Genomic DNA, 25,568 nt, shown 5'->3' on the forward strand with positions numbered 1-25,568 from the left:
TGCCCCTTCTTTTCTATTGTTCGACATTTTACTATAAGCTATGGAATGTGCCTTCTTTTCTCTATGGGAGGATGGGTGCATGGGGGGGGAGAATGGGCTGGGGCATACATTTTCCATGTAAACCATGTAGCGCCACCAAGTGGTGGTGGCAGAGGGTATTACAATTTCCTTTTTTACTTGGGAAACGCTGAGGTCAAAGCACTCTGCGTAGGGTAGATTTGTCCTCCTGCTCTTTGGACCCCTCCTTTGTAATAACTGCTCGATGGATGAAAGTATAAAGTTCAGGCCGACATGCTGTCATATGAATATGTGAGCGGAGGGCGTGGCCTAAGCGAAGGAGTGGGGGCTGGAGAGGCCGGATGGGATATACGAGGCCGAGTGACGTTGTTTGCTGTGCTGTTCATTAAAACTGGTCATCTCCTAAGTTGAGACTTGGATTCATCTTATTACATGGTGGTAGCGAAAGGCGAACCCACTAACCCCATTGGAACCCCATCTAGGGATTCGTAGCCAAGCTCACAATGGCGGACGCACCCATGATGCCGTGCATGGGTTGGACCAGCACCAACCTCGGTGAAGCCTTCGAGCTATTCAGAAAGCGTACCCAGCTGTACTTTTCTGTGAAGGATGTAGCAGGTGACAAACAAGTCGACCACATTCTCCTGCTATCAGGTGAGGAAGGCCTGCGACGTTGCGGTTCGTGGGGCCTTGAGAACCCCAACGGCACAAGGCCTAACACTGTGATGCCAGCGATTATTTGGCAGCGTTTTGAAGCTGAGCTGAAACCCCAAGCAAATTACCGTGTGGCTCGTTTCTGCTTACAATGATTTAAGCAGGGCGACGATGAAACTATGGACAATTTCATCTCCAGATGCCGCCTGTAAGCTAGCAAATGCAAGTTCAAGATCCCCGAGGCGGACGTGCGCATAATAGCATAGCTCATTGTGGGGACACGGTATCAGGAGCCACAGAAAGAGCTCCTTGCGAAGGATGACTCTCTCACGCTGGATCAAGCCCTGGAAATAAGTCGGGCACATGAGGCCTCTGTCACTTGCATGCAGCAGTTTACCCAGACCCAACAGGCAACCAATTTTGTCTACACCATTGGGTACCAACCAAAAGAGTGCCGTTTCTGTTGAAGACAACATCCACCCCAGCCCCGACACCGATGCCCAGCATGGGGCTCAACCTATGAGGCATGCGGAAAGCAAACCACTGGAAGGCCGTCTGTCTCTCAAGATCGAGGCAATAACAAGGCTGGGAGACAAGCCGCCCAGAGTCTCTCAAGATCGAGGCAATAACAAGGCCGGGAGACAAGCCGCCCAGACATCAGAGGGCACAAATCCTTCGCCCGAAAGCCCATCCACACCCTGGGGAGAGATGAAGAGCCCGACAGGGACTGCGACACGTTGAGCTTCACCACCATCAAAATCCACAGCCAGACCGTGGATTCCCGGCGAGAGATTTTCACTGACTTGGCCATTTCACTAACTGGGCCGAGCTGGCGTTCACTCCCTGAGAGTCAAGGTCGATACTGGGGCAGAGGGCAATACCTTGCCCCTTCGGATATACAGACAAATGTATCCCCAAAATGTGGACTCCTCTGGGCTGCCGGTACCTGGCCATATTCAGGGGAAACCCCAGACAATACTAACGGCCTACAATGGCTTGGAAATTCGGAAATTTGGCACCCTTGTGGTCCCCTGCAAGAAAAGGAATACCCAGTGGGTCGATGCTGAGTTCTTCATAGTCAAGGCCGCTGGCCCCGCAATCCTCGGCCTGACAACCTGTAGGGACCTTGAACTCCTCACCCTGCACTGCTCGATGAAGGAGAACTGCACGGGCGATAAGCCAGTTAAGACGCTGGGCGACCTGCTAGGCACGTATCCGGACCAATTTGACAACATTGGAAACTTTCCAGGCCAGTATCACATCGTAGTAGACCCCAATGTGCCCCCTGTAATACACGCACCACGTTGATGCCCCATCCAGATGATTGACGAAGTAAGGTCAGAACTGGACATAATGTTGAGACAGGGCATCATACGGAAGGTCGACGAGCCTACAGACTGGGTCAGTAGCCTCACCTATGTGCAGAAAGCAAATGGCAAACTTAGGCTCTGCCTGGACCCGAAGGACTTGAACCATGCCATCAAGAGGTGCCACCACCATACTCCCACGCTTAAAGAGCTGATGCACAAGTTTTCAGGCTCAATGGTTTTCTTCAAGCTGGATGCCAAAATGGGTACTGGTCAATCAAGCTCGATCATCCCTCCCAGTTGCTCACAACCTTCAACTCCCCATATGGTCGTTACTGCTTCCGGCGAATGCCGTTTGGACTGGTGATGTCCCAGGAAGTCTTCCAAGCCAAGATGGACCAAATTCTTGAGCAATGCCCACCTGTCATCGGCATTACTGATGATGTTGCCGTTTACGTCAAAACAGAGCAAGAAAATGACCGAAACCTTCACCACTTCATGAAAACAGCTGCCAGATTCGGCCTGCAGTTCAACAGCGACAAGTGCAGCATCAAAAAGCCACAGATTCATGTTTTTTGGTCTCATCTTTGACCAACAAGGTGCCCACCCAGACCCAGGAAAAGTGGACGCAATCTAGAGCTTACCGGACCCGAAAAACCTCTGCGAACTTCGTAGGGGCACTTGGTATCATTACGTACATGGGTCCCTTTATACCAAAGCTGTCTGACCTAACAGCCCCCCTTTGGGAACTGGTGAAATCAGAGCAACTAGAACGGACAGCCAGCCACAGCCAGGCTTTCGAAAAGGTCAAGGACACCATCTGCCAAGAGACCTGCCTAACCTACTTTGACCCACACAAATGGACAATACTACAGGTCGTTGCCTCCACAAAAGGCCTTGGGGCTTGCCTATGCAAGATAACAAGCCCATCGCCTTCGCGTCAAAGAGCCTTTCCGAGGTGGAGCAACGGTATGCCAACATTGAGCGCGAGATGCTAGCCGTCATGTTCAGGTGCAAACACTTCCACACTTACCTATACGGTCGGCCCTTCGTTGTCGAGAGTGACCACAAGCCCCTGGAAATGATCAGCTTGAAAAACCTCACTGCTGCCTCACCCCGACTGCAACGGATGATACTGGGGCTTCAGGGGTATGACACACGCGTCAAGTACAGACGGAAGCCAAACAGTTCAATCAGGGTTTCATCAGACCACAGAATCTTGTTTCTCACAGTCTGAGAGTCCTTTAGGTGCTTTTTTGCAAACTTCAAGCGGGCTTTCATGTGTCATTCACTGAGGAGAGGCTTCCGTCTGGCCACTCTGCCATAAAGCCCAGATCGGTGGAGTGTTGCAGTGATGGTTGTCCTTCTGGAAGTTTCTCCCATCTCCACACAGGATCTCTGGAGCTCAGCCAGAGTGACCATCGGGTCCTTGGTCACCTCTCTTACCAAGGCTCTTCTCCCCCATTGCTCAGTTTAGCCGTGCGGCCAGCTCTAGGAAGAGTCCTGGTTGTTCCAAACTTCTTCCATTTAAGAATTACTAGGGCATGCCCGTACTATATATATAGGACGTGCCCGTAAGTGCGTGATGTTACCGTACAATGAATGTATCGTCCCGACGCCGCAGCTCGGATGGCGCTGCAGTTAATCGGGCCCCCAAATTCCTCATCGACGATAACTAAACAATATATTATATGAATCGCACCGTACATACCTCCTTCTAGATCTTGTTCTTGTCTTGATATACTCACTCAGCCTCACTCTATCACGACTGAGTCCTCCCAGCTCCTCCAAATGGCGCCCGCTAGCCGCTACGTAAGTCCGGAAGTGACGTCCTCATTTGACTGTCCGGAAGGTCGCAAATCGCAGTTACGATGAATCGCAAATTAGTTTTAATTAGTTTTAAAACATAGTTTAACGGCAACATAGTTTGCCGACGGGAAATAAATGAATACGCTCTCAAATGTGCCATCCGAGGCAGAGTGTGTTCGCCACGTTCGGCACACGTGATAGCTCGCTGCTCTCTGATTGGTTGAATCGTTTTTTGGACATAGCTCGGTAACTACTTCTGCGATTAATTTAAAACCTTGAAAAGGCACATCCTCGGGTCCCCAGCAATATACCTGGCAAGTTTCAAGTATATCGGACCGGTAGTTGTCGAGAAACAGCGGTCACAGACAAACAAACAAACAAACAAACGTACACACAGAGATTAGTGGAATTATAGATAGATGGAGCCCACTGTGCTCTTGGGAACCTTCAATGCAGCAGATACTTTTTTGTCGGCTTCCCCAGATCTGTGTCTCGACACAATCCTGTCTCTGAGCTCTGCAGGCAGTTCCTTCGACCTCATGGCTTAGTTTTTGCTCTGATATGCATTGTCAGCTGTGAGACCTTATATAGACAGGTGTGTGCCTTTCCAAATCATGTCCAATCAATTGAATTTACCACAGGTGGACTCCAATCAAGGTGTAGAAACATGTCAAAGATGATCAAGAGAAATGGGAGGCACCTGAGCTAAATTTCAAGTGTCATAGCAAAGGGTATGAATACTTATGTCAATGTGATATTTCAGTTTTTTTCTTTTTAATAAATTTGCAAAACTTTCTAAAATCCTGTTTTCTCTTTGTCATTATGGGGTATTGAGTGTAGATTGATGAGGGAAAAAATGAATTTAAACGATTTCAGCATAAGGCCGCAACATAACAAAATGTGAAAAAAGTGAAGGGGTCTGAATACTTTCTGAATGCACTGTATATGTATATGTACATATACAATATACCAGTAGAAGATGAGAAACGAATTTTCAGTCCTCATGTTGAAGTTGCATACAGAGAAACCGTCCCAAAAAAAGGAAGGAGCGTTTTGCGCCTTCTCTCTTGATCTCCATGCAATAAGCAATTTGATGTGATACAATACTCATAATGACGCTGAAATTCAGATTTAAGAATAATTACGTTTTAAATGCGAACAAAAAGCATTTGCTCCTTGTACAAGACGATATAAAGGACTTGAAAAAGTAAGGGGAAAAAAATTCAACCCAGACTGGATTATGAACCCACAATCCCCAGCTTGGGAGGCTGATGATTTATCCATTAGGCTTTTGGGCCAGCATGTTCAAGTAAGCCAATACAACGGTTGATATGGAACAGCCTGCTTGGCAAGCAATAGCAAGCTGGTTGGTAATGGAACACACCACAACACCTTTATCAATGCAAAAACAAAAACTGGCGTAAAATTTGGAGAAGGAAATGGTCACAGACTCACAGCCTTGTTTAAATAAACTAGTGGGTCCGTTGTACCATTGGACGAAATTTTCATTGATCCTTACGGCCTTGTAGCATACCTGCCTACCATACTGCTTGAGCATTAGCTTGCATATCACGAAACACAGATATGCCTGGGCCAAGGTAGGGATTTGGTGTGGGAGGGGAGGATTATACGTTCGTTATTATTATTGCCAGATGATGCTACTATTATTATTGTTGCTAATGTTATTAATATTAATTAATATGTGCTTTGTTACAATGTTGTTATATTTGTTATATATCTTGTAATTGGAATGCCATGCCATGGAAGGACCTATTAAACTGCTCTATACACCTCAACATGGTGTGCGTTTAGAAGCATGGGAATTCTTTCGGATTCTTTGTAGTTAATTAGAGTGATCAACTCAGGAGACCGAGTTGTTCGGTGTATCACATTCTACATGAGAAAGCTCCAGTAGAACTCCACAAAACACATGCCTCACATACACACAAAACTCGTCCATTTATAGTAGACATGCTTCATTATAAGAATCGCGTTTTTTTTTTTCGATTTCACTCAATATTTTAACAGGTAATTGAGCCACTAGATACGATCCTCGAATCTGAAGACAGATTTCTATTATAATATTTTGATTAGTATGTGACAGTCCGTTGTTGAATATAATGGATAAAATCCCTCGAAGCTCCGAATTTGAAAACAATAGCACCTGCAAAAATGATGAATACAGCAATTCATGGGTATGAAGATCAGGCATTCGATGATATGAGTGAGGAAAGTGGGAAAAAATAATTTTAAACACTTATCACACAGAAACTGTTGCGGCCTGTTCCAAGTCAAGGCATTGTTGAGCAGGCTGAAACAAAATGGTGGCTTAAGACCACCGCAAGGTGACAACAGGCAGACCAAGATGGTGTGCCACCATCTTAGTAAGGCTGTTTTTTAAAAATGCTGAGCAACCCGTTAATTATCTTCAAAAGGGGTGTTTAAATTTACCCAAATACCCAGTTTCCATTCATGCACTCTCTTGGAGTTCCCTCATTATGCATGCAATGATTCGGGCCACTGGGTTTTATGCTTTTAGAGTTATGGAGGAGACACACACACACACACACACACACACACACACACACACACACACACTTTCTCTTTTACTGTTATAGACATATAACTATGTTATAGACATGTTGCTATGTTGCTTATACTTCCCTGCAATGGTTCACAGCTACACTTGGCTGCGTTTTGAAGTTTGCCGACCAATGGAAATGCCAGCACCACAGTCACAGGATGAAGACGTCACAAATTCAGGTTTTGTTCTTGTCTGTCTTGTTCATGTAAGAATGTGAAAACTCAGCATGCATGACTTCCTCTGTTTCTGATGTGTTTCTGATCTGTCTTTATTCCCTGTCCAGCTGAGGCTCTCCCTTTCCATCACCCACTATAAACATCGAAGTTTGGAAGTGCATCTTAATAAAATGAAGCCATTGTGTACAGTGCACTGATAAACTATTCATCCCAACTAATAATGCCACATTTAGACGAATTACAAATCATGTACAAACAACTTTTCCAAATGAACTTTTTTATTCATAACTGAAGAGACCAAATGGAGCATTGTTATAGTTGAAGGTTACATGGCAGGAATACCTGCAAAAAACATGTACAAATCAAAATTTACTGGTTGCAAAAGTATTCAGCCCCTTAGATCAGTACTTTGTGGAAGCACCTTTTGCAGCAATGACCTATATGAGCCTTTTTGGGTTGGTCTCTTCCAGCTTTTCACAGTGAAATGGTGCAATCTTTACCCATTCTTCACATGAGAATTGCTCTAGTTCTGCCAAGTTTGATTGGGATCGTCTATGGACGGTAATCTTCAAGTCTCGCCGTAAATGTTCAATTGTATTCAAGTCAGGACTTTTACTGGGCCACACAATAACATTTATTTTCCTCTTATTCAGCCACTCCAGTGTGGCTTTAACTTTGTGCTTTAAAATCATTGTCCTGCTGAAATGTGAATCTCCTACCCAGTTTCATATTCATTCATGGCTGACTCAACCAGGTTTACATCAATGATTTTCCTGTACTTTGCACCGTCCATTGTCCCTTCTGTCCTGACAAGCTTGCCAGCCCCTGCTGATGAAAAGCAGCTCCATAACATGATGTTGCCACCACTATTATTGACATTGGGGATGGTGTGACTGGGTGGTGTGCATTGTTAGGCTTGTGCCAGACTATCGCTTTGAAGTTAGCCCAAAATTTTCAATTTTTGTCTTGTCTGACCACAAAATGCTTCTTCACATGCCTTAATTATCATTACGATTCTTTTTCACAAACTCCATGAGCTTTTAGATGCGTCTTCTTCAGTAATGGCTTCTTTCTTGCCACCTGTCCATAGCTGCCAGTTTTGTGAAGGGAATAGGATCTTGTTGATTGATGAACACTGACCCCCATCTCGGACATAGAGCCTTGCAGATCTTTCAAAGTCATTGTTGGATTTACGATGACATCGCAAACCAGTTTCCTGCTTTGGCGGGCTGATATGTTGGGATTGGTGACCTGATCTATGTTGAATCTGGGTGGTGTGATATGGCTTCCACTTCTTAATGATGGATTTCACTGTACTGAAAGGGGTAATGAGAGACTTTGAAATCTTCTTAACCCTCTCCTGAATGGTGGTTCTCCACCACTTTGTCTGACTTGTTTGGAAAGCTCCTTCTTCTTCCTGTTTGCCTTGTTGGTTGACCAAGTGAGTTGCACGTTAAAACTCCTTAAATAAGTGGGGGAGCTTAATTTTTAAGTTAAACCACTGATTACATGCAGGTGAAACATATTACACTTATTTTGTAACTTTTCAAACAAATAATTTGCTCCTAAAGCGATTTAGGATTAATATAATTGGGCAACGGGGTTTGAATACTTATGCAACTGAGGATCATTTGATTTCCTCTGTTAATCTAACGTATTCACTATTCACATTTTATCTGCATTTTTTAGCTTTATCACTTTGAAATAATTTGTGAAGACTGCATATATTAAGTTTGATTTGAAAGCATCATGAAATAAGGTCAGGTAGCATCACAATGTGAAAACTTTGTAGGGGGTGAATACTTTTGCAGGCCACTATATATGGCTATATCTATAATAATAAAAGAGTGTGTGTGTCTGTGTGTCTCCTCCATAACTCCAAAACCATGAAACTTGGTGGCCCCCAAATTTTGCATACAAACTTCTCGAACTCCAAAGGAGTGCATCAATGAAAACTGAGTGTTTGGGTTTGTTAAAACACTATTTTTGAAAATGATTAATAGGGTGCTTATAACAAAAAACCAACTATGACATCGCTGGGTTCTTAAGCTGCCATTTTGCTTCAGCCTATTGAAACATTCCTTGGCTTGGAAACACTATCAACTCTCACAGACTAATTAAAGCATATAACCGAAATCTGGATTCCGATTTGACAATCGGATCCCAATTTGACAATCGGATCCCATACACTTAATAGGTATTGACATCTGGAGTGAAATATGAAAAATTTAACACATTAGTGATTCTTATAACTAAGTGTATATCTTTTACTCATCTTTCAGCAAGGCTATCTTTCCTCCTCCATATTGCCAAAGCATTAATCTTTTTTTATCTACTGTTCCAACAATTATATTGAGTGAAGAAAATATTAAAGAATGTGCCCAAAGTGTAACTTTATTGAGTAAAATGAAAATAATTAACCAGCAGGAATCGAGTACAATGAAAATAATTAAGCATCAGGATCAACGGAAATGCTTCCGTATTCACGCCTTTTATACTTCGTGGGGACATCTCTGAGTAAGGAAAGCAAAATAAATCGAATTTTAAAAATCGAATTCAAAGAACATAGCCCTCCTCCTGCAATGGCTATAGTATATTTAATTTATTTCCTTCCTTTAAAAAATAGAAAGCACACTGATGGACGAACAAATACCTGTTTCAAGGTAAACATTTGGTCATTTGGGGTTGTCATTTTGATGTACTTTATGCATGTTTATTAAGGTGTTTCACTGCATAAGGGAGAAAATCTGAAGGTGGTCCATTTCTTTTGCTCGCTTTCTCAATTAAGCCACTGAAGGAGAAATCACCACAGACAAATTTTCATTTGAGTAGCCGTTTATTTAGGGGTCGTGCATCCACTCCTAAGTTTGTACACTACATATTACATATTCTGGGATTAGTTTCCCAGTACTGATTATTTTCAAGGGAAGTAACTCTATGAAATCTGTCTGGTTTAACACTCTTAATATTTAAAACATTACAGCATATAAAGACATAATTTGGGTTTTATATTTATAAAAATACATTTTCCTAATACACTTTGTTAAGGATGAATTGAATTTCAGTATTTTTCAGCGAAGAGACCTTGTTTGCTGTCTTCGGGTATGCTTACCGATGATCCTCTGCCACCTGGATCATGTATTGGAGCTGATCCTCGTGCTTGGTGCACCCCTTTGCCGTGAACTCGAGGATGAGGGCCACTCCTATTTCAGCAGTGTTGTTAGTCACGAGGAGCTTCCCGACCCGTTCCTTCCCCAGATCGTACCCGTCTCATGTTATCGGGGCCACAGGAGCATTGACAAGAACACAGTATCGATTTCAAGATGGTAGAAGATCCTCTGAGTTGTGGAGGTGAAGAAGTCCAGAAGATCTTTTGCAACGACGTTTCTTGCGACGGCCAACACACAAGGGCTGGGCTCGAGGGATCCTTCCACAGAGTTTATGTTAGAGACCATCTTGAGTTTGTCAGCATCTGCAACATCATCGCCGAAGAGAGCGAGACCGACTGTAACTTCAGATAAGTACCATAGATGTAGACCGACAGTACCATCAGTGGGAATGAATGCAGACCGACAAAGCAAGACCGACAGTACCATTGCCTTCGTGCCGGCTTCCTTGATTATGGGATCCTCATGTTCCGCGAGTTCCTTGAGCAGCGTGAGATCCATCCGTGCTGCTGCGGAAGCTGTCTTGGCTGTGAACCAGACGCATACGAAATATTTTACGACGAAAATGCAGAAATCTCCGAGCTTTTCCCAGAGAATTCCCATGCGGTTCAACTTCATGCGGTTCGACTGTGCGCGACCCCTAAACATTGATATATTCAACTGATTTTTACACTGCCAGGTTTTCTCATTAAGTGGATCAAAACTGCAAGCAAGCAAACGTGTGTGACGACTTCATGTTTTTTTGAAGCACCCCAGTGTTTATGCTTTATCGCAACGTAATTTCGAACTCGGACCACTTACAAGCACTCATACGGGAGGTGTGTGTGTGTGTGTGTGTGTGTGTGTGTGTGTGTGTGTGTGTGTGTGTGTGTGTGTGTGTGTGTGTGTGTGTGTGTGTGTGTGTGCATGCAATCATTAAGCATAACATATCATTCTCTTTGCTAACTCTCACGCCCCTCCTTTCCTCACCTTTCTCCCTTTTTTTCTCCCCCGCCCCTCTGTCTCCGCCCCACCTCTCATTCACCTCCTCCCCATCCCGCTCTCCCCCCTCCCCCCACCCTCTGTCTCTGTCTCTGTCTCTGTCTCTCTCTCTCTATCTCTCCCACCCCTCTCTGTCTGCCCTACCCCTCTCTGTTTCTCCCACACCCCTCTCTGTCTCTCCTGCACCCCTCTCTGTTCCTCCCCCACTTCTCTCTGTCTCTCCTCCGCCTCTCTCTGGCTTTCTGCCTGCCCCTCCTTTCCCCTCCCCCCTTTCTCCTCTCCCCTCCAATCCCCTCTCCTCTTCTTCTCTTTCCTCCCCCTCCCACTCTCCTCCCTCCCCTTCCCACTCCCCCTCCCTCACTCCCTTGCCCCTCACTTCCCCACTCCCATCCTCTCTCTATTCATTTCCACCTCCTCTGTCCCCTCATCCCCCCTTTCTGCATATTCCCATCAAGAAGTGACACTGTGTTGCCTGGTAACACCAAGTTGTATATATGTATATATACAGGGTGTCCCCGATTTATGAACAGCCGGACTTTTTTTTATCTGGCCGACCCGAGTCCTTAGAAGTTATAACGTTCCTTCCGGCTGGTGGTAAGTAGGGTTGTTGGTCGAGTCTTAGTCCAATTACCTAAGTACTACCACCGGCCGTAAAGCAAGGAGATAACTCCCGCCCGAACCACGGATATGATGGAAAATGCCGAGCGGATAGCAATCCGCGATCCGAGCCGTTAACAAAGTGACTAAACCCGATTCTGAGCGGTTCCTAATCGTGCCACGTTTACCCAATTAGAGAAAAGACGAATGCGATCGGACAAGAGGAAACCAGAAAATAGGAAGAACAAAGATTGATTTATTAACAATGTACAAAGAAAGAAGAAGAGGAAACGAAAGGAATATACAAGATAGGAAGAGGAAGAAGCAGCACACAGGGCAGTCTTAAAGCAGTCTTATCCTTAATACCCAGGACAACGGGCCCGTCTCAGACACTCACACGGGGATTGTAGATGATAGGGCGGAAGGTCCGGCGATGGGGTCCAGGCTCCGGTCGGCTCCCGTCCAGGCTCCGGTCCAGCGGGCGAAACCCGGCAGGTAGCTCCGCGTGTAGTTGAACGCGACCGGACAATTATATTGTGGGGGGAAGCTGGTGTCCTGCGTATGTAATATGTGCACACTTGTGCCAAACGCCCTCTCTCTCCCCAATGTCCTCTTTTACAAGCGCGCCCTTCTTCTTCTCAGTCCTTCTCCAAGCCACCCTTCTAACACGTCCTCTTTAACAAACGCCGGCGCATGAGTCTCTTGGTAAATGTGCTCGCTGGCAAGTCCCCCACGCAGTCCTGTGAAAGGGCTTTGCGCTCGCCTTTATAACTCGCCAAGCGATCATATTGGTGCTGGTGCTTTCACACCGCGAGCCCAAAACCACGTCTGTCGGCAATGTCCCTTCAGCCCTGGTTGGCTGGTGAGGGCTTACCGGCTCCGCCTTTGACGGCTGGATGACGTGGCCACACCTTCTTCTTGGCGTTCCGCCCCCTTTTTCTGGGCCTCACCGCGTGGCTTATGGCGGCGTTTGAGCGAGCTCCAGCTCAAGGCAGCGTACGCTGCTAACAAAGGCGCGTAACAAATTGGGAGAGCCATATGGCAGACTGGAGGGCGCATAATGGCGTCGCTTGGAGAGGGAGGTTGCAAACTGAACGGAATGGGGCCTACTTCTTATTTCATTGACACAACGCAGATTCAACTATTGGAAACACGGCCTTATCTAAAACACATACTAATGAAATAACTGGAATCCTATGGTGGCCTACGTGTTGCTTGTGGACTAACTAGGGGTGCTACCGTTAACCTTTAATGATGTTGAATTTATTTACACAAGTGAGGGTTCTCAAAACCGCAACACAGCACCCCCCCTTTTTCCAGGCTCGTCCCGAGCCGAAACAAAAGGGCTATCTTTTAAATTAATGTGACACTTAGGTGTGGTTACCCTCTACTTTAACCTCACCCTGAGTGTGACAGTTTTAACACTAGATATGTCCCCCCTGCTGCGTTGCATCCTACCTAACTGACTCATGCCCACAATTAACCGAATTACGGAATTATTCTCAAACTACACATAGAGCCGGTGGGGAGCATTATTTACAAGACACTAATAATTTGATTATTTACAAAACTAGAACCCAGGACCTGTCTTTTGTGGGAAAAGAAAAGATGTTTTTGATAAGAGGAAATGTCATTGCCATGCACTGCACCGATACACCATACCCATATGTACCAACAATGCACCCATAATAAAGAAAAATGCACCAAAAAGCACCAGCACCAATATGAAAATGCACTGAAACATTTCAAAAATAATAAATGGTGTCTTCTTCTTGGTGTCTGCTGGTGTCTGCTGGGCCGATGTATCTTGGCTGGATCTTCTTGCTTGATGTTAATAATAAAAAGGGCACAAACCACGTCCGCTTTTTTATTCATGGCCAGCAGGGCCAACGTAGGTGGTCCGACTGCTGGGCATTGATGCCTCTTAAAACAGTGGTCTGCAAGCCAGATACGGCTGGCAGCAAAGGTCTGTCCCAGCAGAGATGCCAGGCCACAGAACGTGTGGTCCATAAGTGCCAGGCCACAGAACGTGTGGTCCATAAGTGCCAAGCCACAGAACGTGTGGTCCATATGGTGCATCAGTGCAGGCAGGAGGCAGCAAGGGTGTGGGCGCACAATTCACGGCACCTGCACACTCCCCTCGGACACAAAAAGACCATGGTCCATGAGTGGGGAAGGAAGACAAAGCAGAGGTTAGCAGGGGGCAAGGGTGCAAGGGTACACATCAAAACAAGGCAATGCGACATGAAGGGCGTGGGAGAGCGAGCTGAGAAAGCTCGTCCCTAGCGTTCGTCACCCCCCATGTCACCTACTCTACCCTTGCCCCTACCCCATATTTACACAATCTACAAACTTACCAATTCGCCTCTACCCGTCTTGTCCCCCATATCTCCCCTAAACCAAATTCGTCCCCAATCCCTCCCGAGAAGGATGGGATGGAATACCCACAATGTCTCACCCACGTCCTGATGCGTCTTACATTCCAAAATCGTTGACAAAATCTGGTGTGGAGTCCTATCACCCTCGGTGAGCGGATGCGGATGGTGCGAGGAGACTTTCATCCTAGCTATTCTTCTAAATGACATTAACACTTTAACTCTACCCGGGGTCTTGCCCTGCCAATCCATTGGCCACTTTACACTATGCGGTTCTAAAAACCAATTCCCATTGACCATACTGTGGCGCTCTACCAATTTGGGGTCTCACTCCCCCTTTTTTTCTACCTGTGCCCTCGCACAATTTCGGGGCTGGGTCGTGTGGCTCTCCTAACAGGTCCTACTTACTTGCGCACCTCCGCCACTGAACGTCACCACCCGAGCTTGCCTCGATCCTCACTACCCTAACCTACCTGGGGAAGGCCCTCCTGGCTCTCACCCCACTACTGCCCTCCATGGCACTGGGCTACCCGGGTCCTCTCCTTAGGATCCTCAGGCCCCGCTGAACTCTACTCAACACTACCTGGCTCCCAGAGCCTACCTGCGGCCTCACCTGGCCGACAGACTACCAGTGGCGGAGTGCTCAACCAACCATACGCACTAACAGGCTCACACGCCCAGCCATTCCATACACTTATGCACCCATCCAAGCAGTACTCTGCTACTATCCGCACCACAGATGTCAATATCCAACCAATTTACCTACTCCCTCTACCTACTTTTAAGCTACCCTCCCCGGGTATTCGTGAAGGGGTCCATCCTTCCCCCATCCACTCCTTCGCACCATGCACTCCACTCCACTCATCCCACAATACTCACTCCACACCATTTATTCCACACAACCCTTCTCCACTTGCACACCATGCAAGTCAATGCACTTAACGCAATGACACACATCCTCAATACTCCATCCATACACTTTTACACACACACACACATCTTTCACGAGCATTGCCTCACCGCTCAGATTTTCCCACGCTCAATTCCTCATTTCAACATGCTCACCAGCAAGATTCCCATACCAATTCCTCATTTAAACTAGACCACAAACACACTGCATCATCTAATCTAACTATTTCCTCTAATACTGGTGCTTCCCGTCATCCCTTATACTACGCACATCCCCGTCGTTATCATCCAACTACTCTACTCACGTCCCCACTACCTGTACAATGTCACTACTTAAATCTCAAGTCACCTAAAGTCATTTCTAGATCCCTAACGATTATCCTAACCCTCCTTGGCTAGTTTGCACCGCCAAACCCCATAAACCTATAGCTCCTTCGCCCCAAATGTGAGGGACAATTACCATCCCCCGACACTGGGTATTATTTCTCACCACTATCACCATTACAGTCCACTACACTTGAGCCTCTCGGTACGTCATTACATCATCAAAGCTCGGCTTCGCAAAGCCGAGCAATGAATTCGGGTGGTTTGGTCTACTGTAGGTTGGGTCCGTCCGGCATTCGATTCAGGGGAGGAGGCATACTCGGGCCGAGGTTCCAAGGTCCATCTCGGCGCGGAACCTTTCGGTCTCCGGCCCGATGACCCAGCCTCCCCTGGTCGGAGCACCGTCCCCGCTAGGGGGCGTAGGTCCGACCTGGCCTTTCTCCCCCGGAATCGTGCCGTTCGCCGCTACGACGCGGCACCGACCATACAGGGCGGGACCCGGCCCGATTCGTGCATGGCGCTCCTTGCAGAAGCGACGCGGCAACGATCCCCGCCGGCCCCCGCAGCACACAAAGCGCACCACGCCCCGAGAGCTCGCGTCGGCTATACGTCGGCCTAATCGCTGCCCCGGTCAGCGTCGATGCTTGACTCGCATGCTCACACCACGCGTTCCTTTTCTCACTCGCACATCCCATACACTCCGTGCACTCTATTACGGCACTCTCTCTCCGTGCCCTCTCTTCTCTCGCACACCCAGGTGCACACCACTCTGTTACACACTCCTCTCGCGCACATTCTTGCACACACTCTCCCGGTACGTACTCCGTACCACTCATGGGGGTGCACTCTTGCATCCACGCACTCAGCGCACACCTACCTAGGGTGTGCAATCTCCTGTCGCACACCCAATCACGCGCTCTAATGTGCATCCCCGCACACGCTCCTCATCCATCTCACTCTCTGTATCGCACTCCATTCCACACTCTTCCAACGCACACTCTGTTACCGCATTCATCACACATACACTCCGATGTGCATTCACTCTCGCACTCGGTAACACACTCGCGCTCCGGCGCCGTCCGCACACGCGCGCCATTCTCTCTCACACAGCGCACCACGGACCTTCTACGAGCGCCCGGGAGACGTCTGGATCCCAAGCGCGTGAAAAATCCTTTCGCGCCAAACCTCTTCGTGCCATACACCACCCGACTCACCTTGGCGCTTCCTCTCCTTCGCTCCTCCACCACCTGCAAACTTTCCATTTGGTTATGAAGTACGGCATCATGATGCGAATCCAAACTTTGCGCGCATTCCATCTCCATCTCCGATAAATGCCTCTATGCCTGCCGTCTCTCCAATCCCAATTTCGGTTATTTCTTTTTCAATTTGAATTAATTCTTTTTCTTTATTAAGCTCGACGACCGCTGGCGCTAATAAAATAAAATTTTCAAATTCTGCGGTCGTCGGCTTCTCTATCCCCCGTGTCGCGATTTCTATCCCCGTCCACCCGGCTGTGCTTGGCTCCAGCTCACTTAACCCGCGCTCCTCAAGCCGCGCTACCTCGTCGCGTACCCTTGTGCTTTTCCCGCTTGACCTGCGGTCTCTATCCTTCCCCGATGCTCTTATTTCATACTGGGCTTCCTCCCTCGCTAACCCCTCGTTGATTTCTCGGGCTTGGCCATTCACGTCCTCCAATTGACCCCCTAATTTGTTCTCTAATCCCCCCAATTTACATTCTAACCTCCCAATTTTGCTGTCTAATCCCCCAATTTTGCCGTCTAATCCCCAATTTGACTTCACAATTGCTCCCCCATTCTATTTTCCATTCCCTCACTATCGGCCCTCATTTCTCCCATCTCTTTCCTCAATCCCCCAATTTGGCTTCCCAATTCATTTCTCATTCCCTCAATTTGGTTTCCCAACCCCATTTGTATGGCTGCCTGCAGCTACGCAATGAGGGCCTGCATATCCATCCCTCCCACTTGCGCAGCGGCCGCGGCCCTCGTCGCCATGTGCGAGGCGCCACCATTTTGTAAGCCTGCAACCCCCACTACCGCACCTTCTTTAATTTCCTCCTCCATCTCTCCCACTTCTTCCTTGGGGTCCTGGGTTGATTCTAACCCTTCCACTACCTCCTCATTTATCCCCACCGGCATCCGATCGCCTTGGTTATCCATGGCACGATTTAATTTAGATGTTCAATAAAATTTCGGCCACTCGTAATTTTGACCAAATTTTTTCAAAATATAAAAAATTTGGTTCGGGTCCAAATCCCACTCCTGACACCAGTTGTTACAGATCTCTGTCGTCGGTGCTCCCCTTCTCAAGGAGGGGTTAATCCCCTTGTCTTTTTATCTGGCCGACCCGAGTCCTTAGAAGTTATAACGTTCCTTCTGGCCGGTGGTAAGTAGGGTTGTTGGTCGAGTCTTAGTCCAATTACCGAAGTACTACCACCGGCCGTAAAGCAAGGAGATGACTCCCGCTCGAACCACGGATATGATGGAAAATGCCGAGCGGATAGCAATCCGCGATCCGAGCCGTTAACAAAGTGAATAAACCCGATTCTGAGCGGTTCCTAATCGTGCCACGTTTACCCAATTAGAGAAAAGATGAATGCGATCGGACAAGAGGAAACCAGAAAATAGGAAGAACAAAGATTGATTTATTAACAATGTACAAAGAAAGAAGAAGAGGAAACGAAAGGAATATACAAGATAGGAAGAGGAAGAAGCAGCACACAGGGCAGTCTTAAAGCAGTCTTATCCTTAATACACAGGACAACGGGCCCGTCTCAGACACTCACACGTGGATTGTATATGGTAGGGCGGAAGGTCCGGCGATGGGGTCCAGGCTCTGGTCAGCTCCCGTCCAGGCTCCAGTCCGGCGGGCGAAACCCGGCAGGCAGCTCCGCGTGTAGTTGAACGTGACCGGACAATTATATCGCGGGGGGAAGCTGGTGTCCTGCGTATATAATATGTGCACACTCGTGCCAAATGCCCTCTCTCTCCCCAATGTCCTCTTTAACAAGCGCGCCCTTCTTCTTCTCAGGCCTTCTCCAAGCCACACTTCCAACACGTCCTCTTTAACAAATGCCGGCGCATGAGTCTCTTGGTAAATGTGCTCGCTGGCAAGTCCCCTGCGCAGTCCTGTGAAAGGGCTTTGCGCTCGCCTTTATAACTCGCCAAGCGATCACTCCGCGAGCCCAAAACCACGCCTGTCTGCGATGTCCCTTCAGCCCCCTGGTTGGCTGGTGAGGGCTTACCGGCTCCGCCTTTGACGGCTGGATGACGTGGCCACACCTTCTTGTCGTTCCGCCTCCTTTTTCCGGGCCTCACCGCGTGGCTTATGGCGGCGTTTGAGCGAGCTCCAGCTCAAGGCAGCGAACGCTGCTAACAAAGGCGCGTAACAAATTGGGAGAGCCATAAGGCAGACTGGAGGGCACGTAATGGCGTCCCTTGGAGAGGGAGGTTGCAAACTGAATGGAATGGGGCCTACTTCTTATTTGATTGACACAACGCAGATTCAACTATTGGAAACACGGCCTTATCTAAAACACATACTAATGAAATAACTGGAATCCTATGGTGGCCTACGTGTTGCTTGTGGACTAACTAGGGGTGCTACCTTTAACCTTTGATGATGTTGAATTTATTTACACAAGTGAGGGTTCTCAAAACCGCAACAATATATATATATATGCATCTGTCCATCCGTCTGTGATCAATTTTTCTTACCGCATTAAGTTGTGAACTTCTGAAGGGATTTGACTAAACTTGGCATAACTATGGAGTGTAATAGAAATATCAACTGATTAAATTTTGGAAAATCATGTTGCAGTCCATATCTCAAGTTAGAAGCATTTAATGTTGTTTCTCGACATTTTTTTGCTTCTCTCTCTCTCTCTAACTCGCAAACACTCTCATTATCACTCTCTCGCTTTCACTCCCACTCTCTGTCTTCTCTCTCTAACTCTCAAGGGACCTTAAATTTTTCATGTGACCTTTAATTGAGATCAAACGTGACAGTGGGTTGACATCTAATGTGGGTGGAGGCATATCCATTGATGCATTCACGTCAAATTCTACTTTCTAGTTGTTAAATATATATACATATATATATAATATATATATATATATTGTTGCGGTTCTGAGAATGTACATATATGATCAATAAACGTTAAAGGTTTGCCCCCATAGTTAGTCCACATGCAACACGTAGGCCACCTTAGAACATTAGTTATGTCATAGTATATGTGAGAATAAGGCCATTTCCAATAGTGATACCTGCGTTGTGTAAAATATATAATAAGCTTAGGTCCCGTTCATTTTGCGACCCACCCTCCAAATCGACCTCGTTGGGCAGCATCCATCCCGCGCCCTGATTCGGCTAATCCACCTCCTTTGCCAGCAGCGTTCGCTGCTCTTGGGTTTTCGCTCGAAACCAGCCAAATGCCACGAGGTAGGCCTGGAGAGGGGGAGGAGCGCGAGGTCGGGGTGTGGCCACGTCAAGCAGCACGTCAAGGGCGGAGCCGGTAAGAGCCAACAACCAACCAGGGCTCGGGTGGAATGGCGTTAGGGGCGTGGTAAGAGCGCGGCTGGCAAATTCCAGAGGGTTCGCTGGGCGGCGCTATATAAACGCGCGCACAAAGCCCTTCCACAGGACTGTGCGGAGAGGACTGATGAGCGAGGGGTTTTGTAAGGAGGACTGGCACGATTCGCGCTTGGTGAAAAGGACTGCCCTTATGAGGGAACTGTATCAGAGGACTGAAGGAATCACGCTTGCTACCAAAGGGCTTATGCGACGTGACTGTGCATGAAGAGGCCTCGTGAGGAAAGCGTATTGGGGAGCACATATAGCGCCAGTGCATTTATTACATACGCGACCGGGGTCGCCAGTAACCGCCAGCCAGCCGTGCCCTTCGCCCTGTAACTGTCCGCTCCACGTAAACGACCTGCGGGGAGCTTCTGCCGCTCTGACCATCTGCTTCACGGTACGAGTCGGGGACCGGAGTGAGCTGCCTGGACGCCATCATCCCCGGACCATCTACCCAACCTTCTACATCCCCGTGTGAGTGTGCCTGTGTGTGCGGGCCCGTTTGTCCAGGGATAAGTTAAGACTGTATAAGCTTCACTGTGTGTACATCTCCTCCTTCCTGTACAAATTATTAATAAACCAATCTGTTCTTCCTGTTTCTTCCTAATTCGACCGTATCAGTCTTTTCCTCTATTGGGTAAGCGTGGCACGATTCGGAACCGCTCAAATCGAGTTAGTTCTTGTTAACGGCTCGGATCGCGGCTCGCTATCGCTCGGCGTTTCCACTACAACCGTGATTTGGGCGGGGTTATTTCCTTGCTTCCTGGGAGGCGTTGGTAATTAGGTAATAGGAATAATTCGGCCTACCACCCTATTCAACGCTGACCGGAAGGAACGTCATAGCCCCGGATCGCGTCGGCTAGCAAATATACAAGGGGACTAATCCCCCCTTGGTAAAGGGGAAAGGCCGACGTCGAGATCCGCAACAATATATACACACACACAAGCTTCCCTCTGGCTTTGCTTCTCTTCCCCTCTCCTACCTCTGCCCAACCCAAGTCACACACTGTCGCACATGCTCCTCAAGAAGTCCCCACCTGTTCGCCCTCCAAATCTAGGTTCGCTGCCCACCTGCATACATTAATTCCCTTGGTCTCCTGATTTTGAAATAATATCCCAGTGTCTGTTGTCTCATACTCCTCACTTCAATCTTTCAAATGTGCTTCCCATAATTTTGTCTTGCACTCACTCCAGCACATCTATGATCTCTTCTACAAATGCTCGGTCTTTCCCATTTGTTTCTCCTTGGACCATTGTTACACATTTTTATCTCGTTTGTCGTTTCCACCTTGTGTATGTCTATCCCTCCCTCCCCCAATTACTTTTTGGTAGTTTGTGAACCTGCTGCCTTTTGTCGGTTAGTTCCTCAATGAGCCTCGACCCCTGTATAGAAAATAAAACAAATGACAAATTAAGGAATGGCTTAATAGAAAATTAATGTACTCCCCTACCTCTTCTGCCCTGCTGTTCATTGGCTTCCCAGGCCTTTCTGGCCTTCAACCTCTTCAAAGTCTCTCTGGAACCACATTGGAGCAAACTGCACCCTCAAGTTCCCTGAGTGAGTGAGATTTGCATTCTTTCTCTCTCAAACCTTATCCTCTCACATCTATTTTTCAATCAAATGTAGATGTGACTTGGATTTCATTGCCAACTTGTTGTTGCCATCTCAACTTGCCATTTCAAATTCCCATTGTTGCATCGTTTATTTTCCTTGGATGTGCCTTTTATTGTGGCTTCTACTTTTGATTAAGGGGAAAGTAAAAGGGGGGCAACAATTAGATTACAAACCTGTGGGGAAAATACAGTGAACCTCCACTTTGTCTAGTCATGATGAATGATTCTGAATAACCAGGAAAAACTGAATAACGAGCTTGTCTATTTGTTTGTCATGTCCGGTTTATAAAACAATTCATTTGTTCATGCCAGAAACCTGAATTGTGGTAAATGAGTAGATTACCTTCCTGATTGTGCTCTTACCACTTTTTTTTTTCGTTATTCTTGTCTTGCTCTCTAGTTTCTGTGGACGATTCGGGCCCGAGTCTCCGCTCATTGCTTACCTCACCCTTACACACAGCTCCCACTGTTTGTGAGTTTCCAACACCCGTTGTCTCACTTTATTTATTTTCATTTTCTCTTCATTTCCACAGTTTTTCCTCCACTGATCTGACATCCATCTTGCACTTCTTCCTTGCTCTTGACCTGGCATGTATCTTCCTCCTTCCTCTTCACAATATCTTCTCTCTCCCTCTCTACTTCTCCAGGGTGTGCTACCAAGATTAACCAAACAGTCTAATTCTCTAATTGGTCGAATTATTGCTAGACAGGGACACTTGCATCACACAATTTTCTTGCCTGATCTAACAGTTGGCCTCCGACTAACTCTCTCACCAATGACAAACAAGATGGACGTTCCCATGCTGGTGTGGACAATTTGATTGAAATGATGACAGATAAAAAAATTCCAACCAAGCGCATAGTTCCATTCGATAAATATTAAACACAAAAGGCATGAGGCACAAATCGTGCGGGAGCCTCGACGAAAGAGAAACATGAAACACATTTGACAATTAAAAGTCATAACAAAGAAATACCTCTCGACTAAGGCCACTGATCTTTACAACGGTAGAAAGTTTTTGCAAGTTGGAAAAAGATAAAGATGAAATTAACAGTGAGCTCGGACAAAGGAAGGACTGGCATGTCTCTAATGGAAATGGCAATGATGGGTGTGCCGGTGACCATGCTGTTGGCACTGTGGTGCTCAGGCACAGATGAGATGAGCTCGCTCGTTGGGCCTTAGCTCAGATGCTCTCTGCGCCGCTTCATGCTCCTACCACATTGGCAGTACAGCTGACCAAGCCACAGACAGAAACAAAGATGGGAGATGGTGTCGTCCATTACTCCGCCTAATCTCCAACTGGGGAACCCCTCTGGTTCTCCACCTAATATAGCCCCAAGCCAAGCCGCATCACTTCTCGTGCAGCATCACCTCTCGCTCCACAACACTTCTCGTGCTTCCACGGGTTACTCCATGTACCCATAATGGGCCAATGCCAACCTCAAAGGGATGTCTTCGTTCCCTTATGTGACTCATGGGAAATAATAATTACTGGGGATGGGCAGAGGGAGTCGTGTTAGAATTAATGCGAGGGAGGTGGAGCGAGTTATATGGAGGTGGGGCAGAGGGAATACCAGATCAATGGGATTCTGTGTGAAAGAATTCCCCAATGAGGTCAACCTGTGTTGTATGTCTACTGACGTGGCATTGTGTAAAATCATACTAAAGTACGCAATTTGGTGTCTGACTTTGATACATTCGGTCGGCAATTATCCAAACTTGCTTTGGGTAGGGGGAGGAGGGGGTGCTAAGGGTCACTTGACAGAGGTTGTAGTGACTTAATTTGCCCTCCCCCCCCCCTCCCCCCAAATCCCCAAGTGGGTTTTCCACCTTGGACAAACTCCATGTTAAGGGGTATAATTTACCTATTATTGAATTTTGTGGAGCACACCTTCCGGAAGTAAAACATATTAGAACCACAAACTATTCAGTCACTTCTGACCACCGTATGATTACCTTTTTAAACAGCCACTACTGTTGTTTAACATTAAACTTAAATTATATTTGGAGAAAACCCGACGTTCTTGAGGCATTCTGTGCTTATCGTATCCCTTAAAGACTAATGGACCTGAGCCGTCCCAACTTGCTGGGCTTCTAGGTATGCCGCTAGCTAGGCTACCATGATCTGTTGCTCATAAAGGTGCTTAAATGACTTTACACATGAGTGCTGTATCCCATTGCCTGTGGTATATTTCTAGCTGTACGATTATAGGTGAACTGCATATGGATTGTTTATAACTTGTGTCTTGGGGCCTTATATGCGATTTCTTCTGACCATGGCTTCAAGTGTGATGTGCAATATTACCCCCGACACACTTACGGCCTGAACGTGACATTGTATTCGATGTATAATCCCATTCCTAATGGTCACTAGCATTGTTAAATGCTCCTCTGAGGGACATTTGGAGAAAATTGTATGTATACAATATACATATATTGTAATAAAAGGGTGTGTGTGTGTGTGTGTGTGTGTGTGTGTGTGTGTGTGTGTGTGTGTGTGTGTGTGTGTGTGTGTGTGTGTGTGTGTGTGTGTGTGTGTGTGTGTGTGTGTGTGTGTGTGTGTGTGTGTGTGTGTGTGTGTGTGTGTGTGTGTGTGTGTGTGTGTGTGTCCTCCATACCACGTAAACCATGAAAACTAGTAGCCCCAAACTTTGCATGCATTCTAGTTTTGTATTTTTAATGAATTTTCTGAAATTTGTAGAATTTGTTTTTCACTTGGAAGTTGTGGGTTCCGATGTGTAAATAAAGGTGGAAAAAGTCTGATTTAATGCAATTTAATTCGAAGCTATAAGGCAACAAAAGGTGAAAAATTTGAAAGGATGTGTAGACTTTCTACAGGCACTGTGTATATGTATGTATTTATATAAAATGGCGTGTCATGTGTATTTTTTTTTCTATCCTCTATAATCTCGATTTCTTTCCCTTCTCATCGCCAAATTTTATCCATTCCTTTGCATTCCCAACAGCATCAAAGGATTCTCCGCAAAACTTTTTGCTTTTTCCTCCTTCTCCTCAACATCATATCACCAGCCAATGATTCCAGATGAAACATCCTGGACTCGCAGTACATTCTAGTACAAATAATCGAGGGTTTGAATATTAGGTCTCGACATTATTCCATAAGCATGGTACAGCTGTGTGATGTTTCGTGCAGCACACCGGTCCAGTATCCTCAAGTTGGGGTACCTTGGCATTGTCTGTAAAGGTTTGCTCAAACATTTGTGGTGGAATATTGTGGATTATAGTTTGTTTCTCTGTACTCTGTTAATAACATCGTTTCAATTATCTTCTACTTTGGTAAAGCAGAAACCCAAAGTACTGTATTATTTAACAATAAAGAGGTTTCAAAAACATTAAATTCGTTTGCTTTTGTCTTTGTTTTGCTGACGATGCTCGACTGCAGTCCAACAAGTAAAATTGGTTCACTTAATGCGACCGAATCACAAACGGCCTTATTAGGTCATATTGAAAGTATCATTGGATGAAAAACTAGATGGCATTCATAGAACGCGCAGTCAACTTGGTGCGAGCCAACTCTTCTGATTTTGAAGGGTTTTATTCTTTGATTCAATATGGTTGCCAGACCACGTGAGTGACAACATCATAAATTTATATTCTCTAATATAATTGTTGTGTCGATCACGCTCAATAAATTTTAAACTGATCAGACTAAGTGTTGACCCTGTCGAATTATGATGTCATAATTAAGGCACCCATGACGTCATCGTTAACAACACTTATTCCCCATGTTCTTTACAATGAGCCATGTTTAAATTCTTTCCAGGGAGAGGTTTTGGAGATAGAGGTGCAATGTTTTTCGGTTTTTCCAAGATGGCACCTCTACCCACGTCACCTACAATGTCATAATTATCATTAAAATATTGTACAGGAGGAGGCACTCCAATGGTGAAAATTTCCTGTCCATAAGGCCAACAGTTGCAGAGAAAAAAATTCATACTGATCAAATGAAGCGTTGTACTTGTCGAATTATGATGTCATAATTAAGGTACCAATGACATCGTCATTAACATATCTTATTCTCCTTGGGGAGTACTTGACAACGCACCATGTTTAAATTTTTTGCATTGAGTGGTTTCGGAGATATAGTGGTGCATGTTTTATGATTTTTTCCCCAAGATTGCGCTTGTACCATGTGACCTATGACGTCATAATCATCATTTAAAATTTCTACAGGAGGTGGTACTCCTATGTTCAAAATTTTGTGTACATCAGACTAACTGTTGCAGAGAATTTTTTTTTTCATACTGATCACATCGACCGTTGTACTTGTCAAATTATGATGTTATAATGAAGGCAACGATGATATCACTAACATATTTTATTCCCCATGGAGAGTATTTGACAATGAGCCTTGTTTCATTTTTTCCCATTGAGTGGTTTGGGAGAGAGAGGTGTAACGTTTTCCAATATGGCATCCATACCATGTGACCTATGACGT

General features: G+C 46.2%; 1 protein-coding gene across 1 annotated transcript in view; it reads left to right on the forward strand.

The window, feature by feature from the left end:
* The window catches only part of LOC137431549 (uncharacterized), a 39,097-nt gene extending 14,630 nt beyond the window's left edge, over nt 1-24,467 (forward strand). The window contains exons 3-6 of the mRNA XM_078782161.1: nt 6,469-6,551; nt 20,978-21,052; nt 21,509-21,580; nt 24,076-24,467. Coding sequence (XP_078638287.1) covers nt 6,503-6,551; nt 20,978-21,052; nt 21,509-21,580; nt 24,076-24,146 — 267 coding nt within the window. The 5' untranslated portion in view covers nt 6,469-6,502 and the 3' untranslated portion in view covers nt 24,147-24,467. The remainder of the gene's footprint in view (nt 1-6,468; nt 6,552-20,977; nt 21,053-21,508; nt 21,581-24,075) is intronic.
* Nucleotides 24,468-25,568: the final 1,101 nt, after the last annotated feature.

The sequence above is a fragment of the Myxine glutinosa genome, chromosome 7 (genome assembly GCF_964187855.1).
Source record: "Myxine glutinosa chromosome 7, kmMyxGlut1.1, whole genome shotgun sequence".
NCBI lineage: Eukaryota > Metazoa > Chordata > Myxini > Myxiniformes > Myxinidae > Myxine > Myxine glutinosa.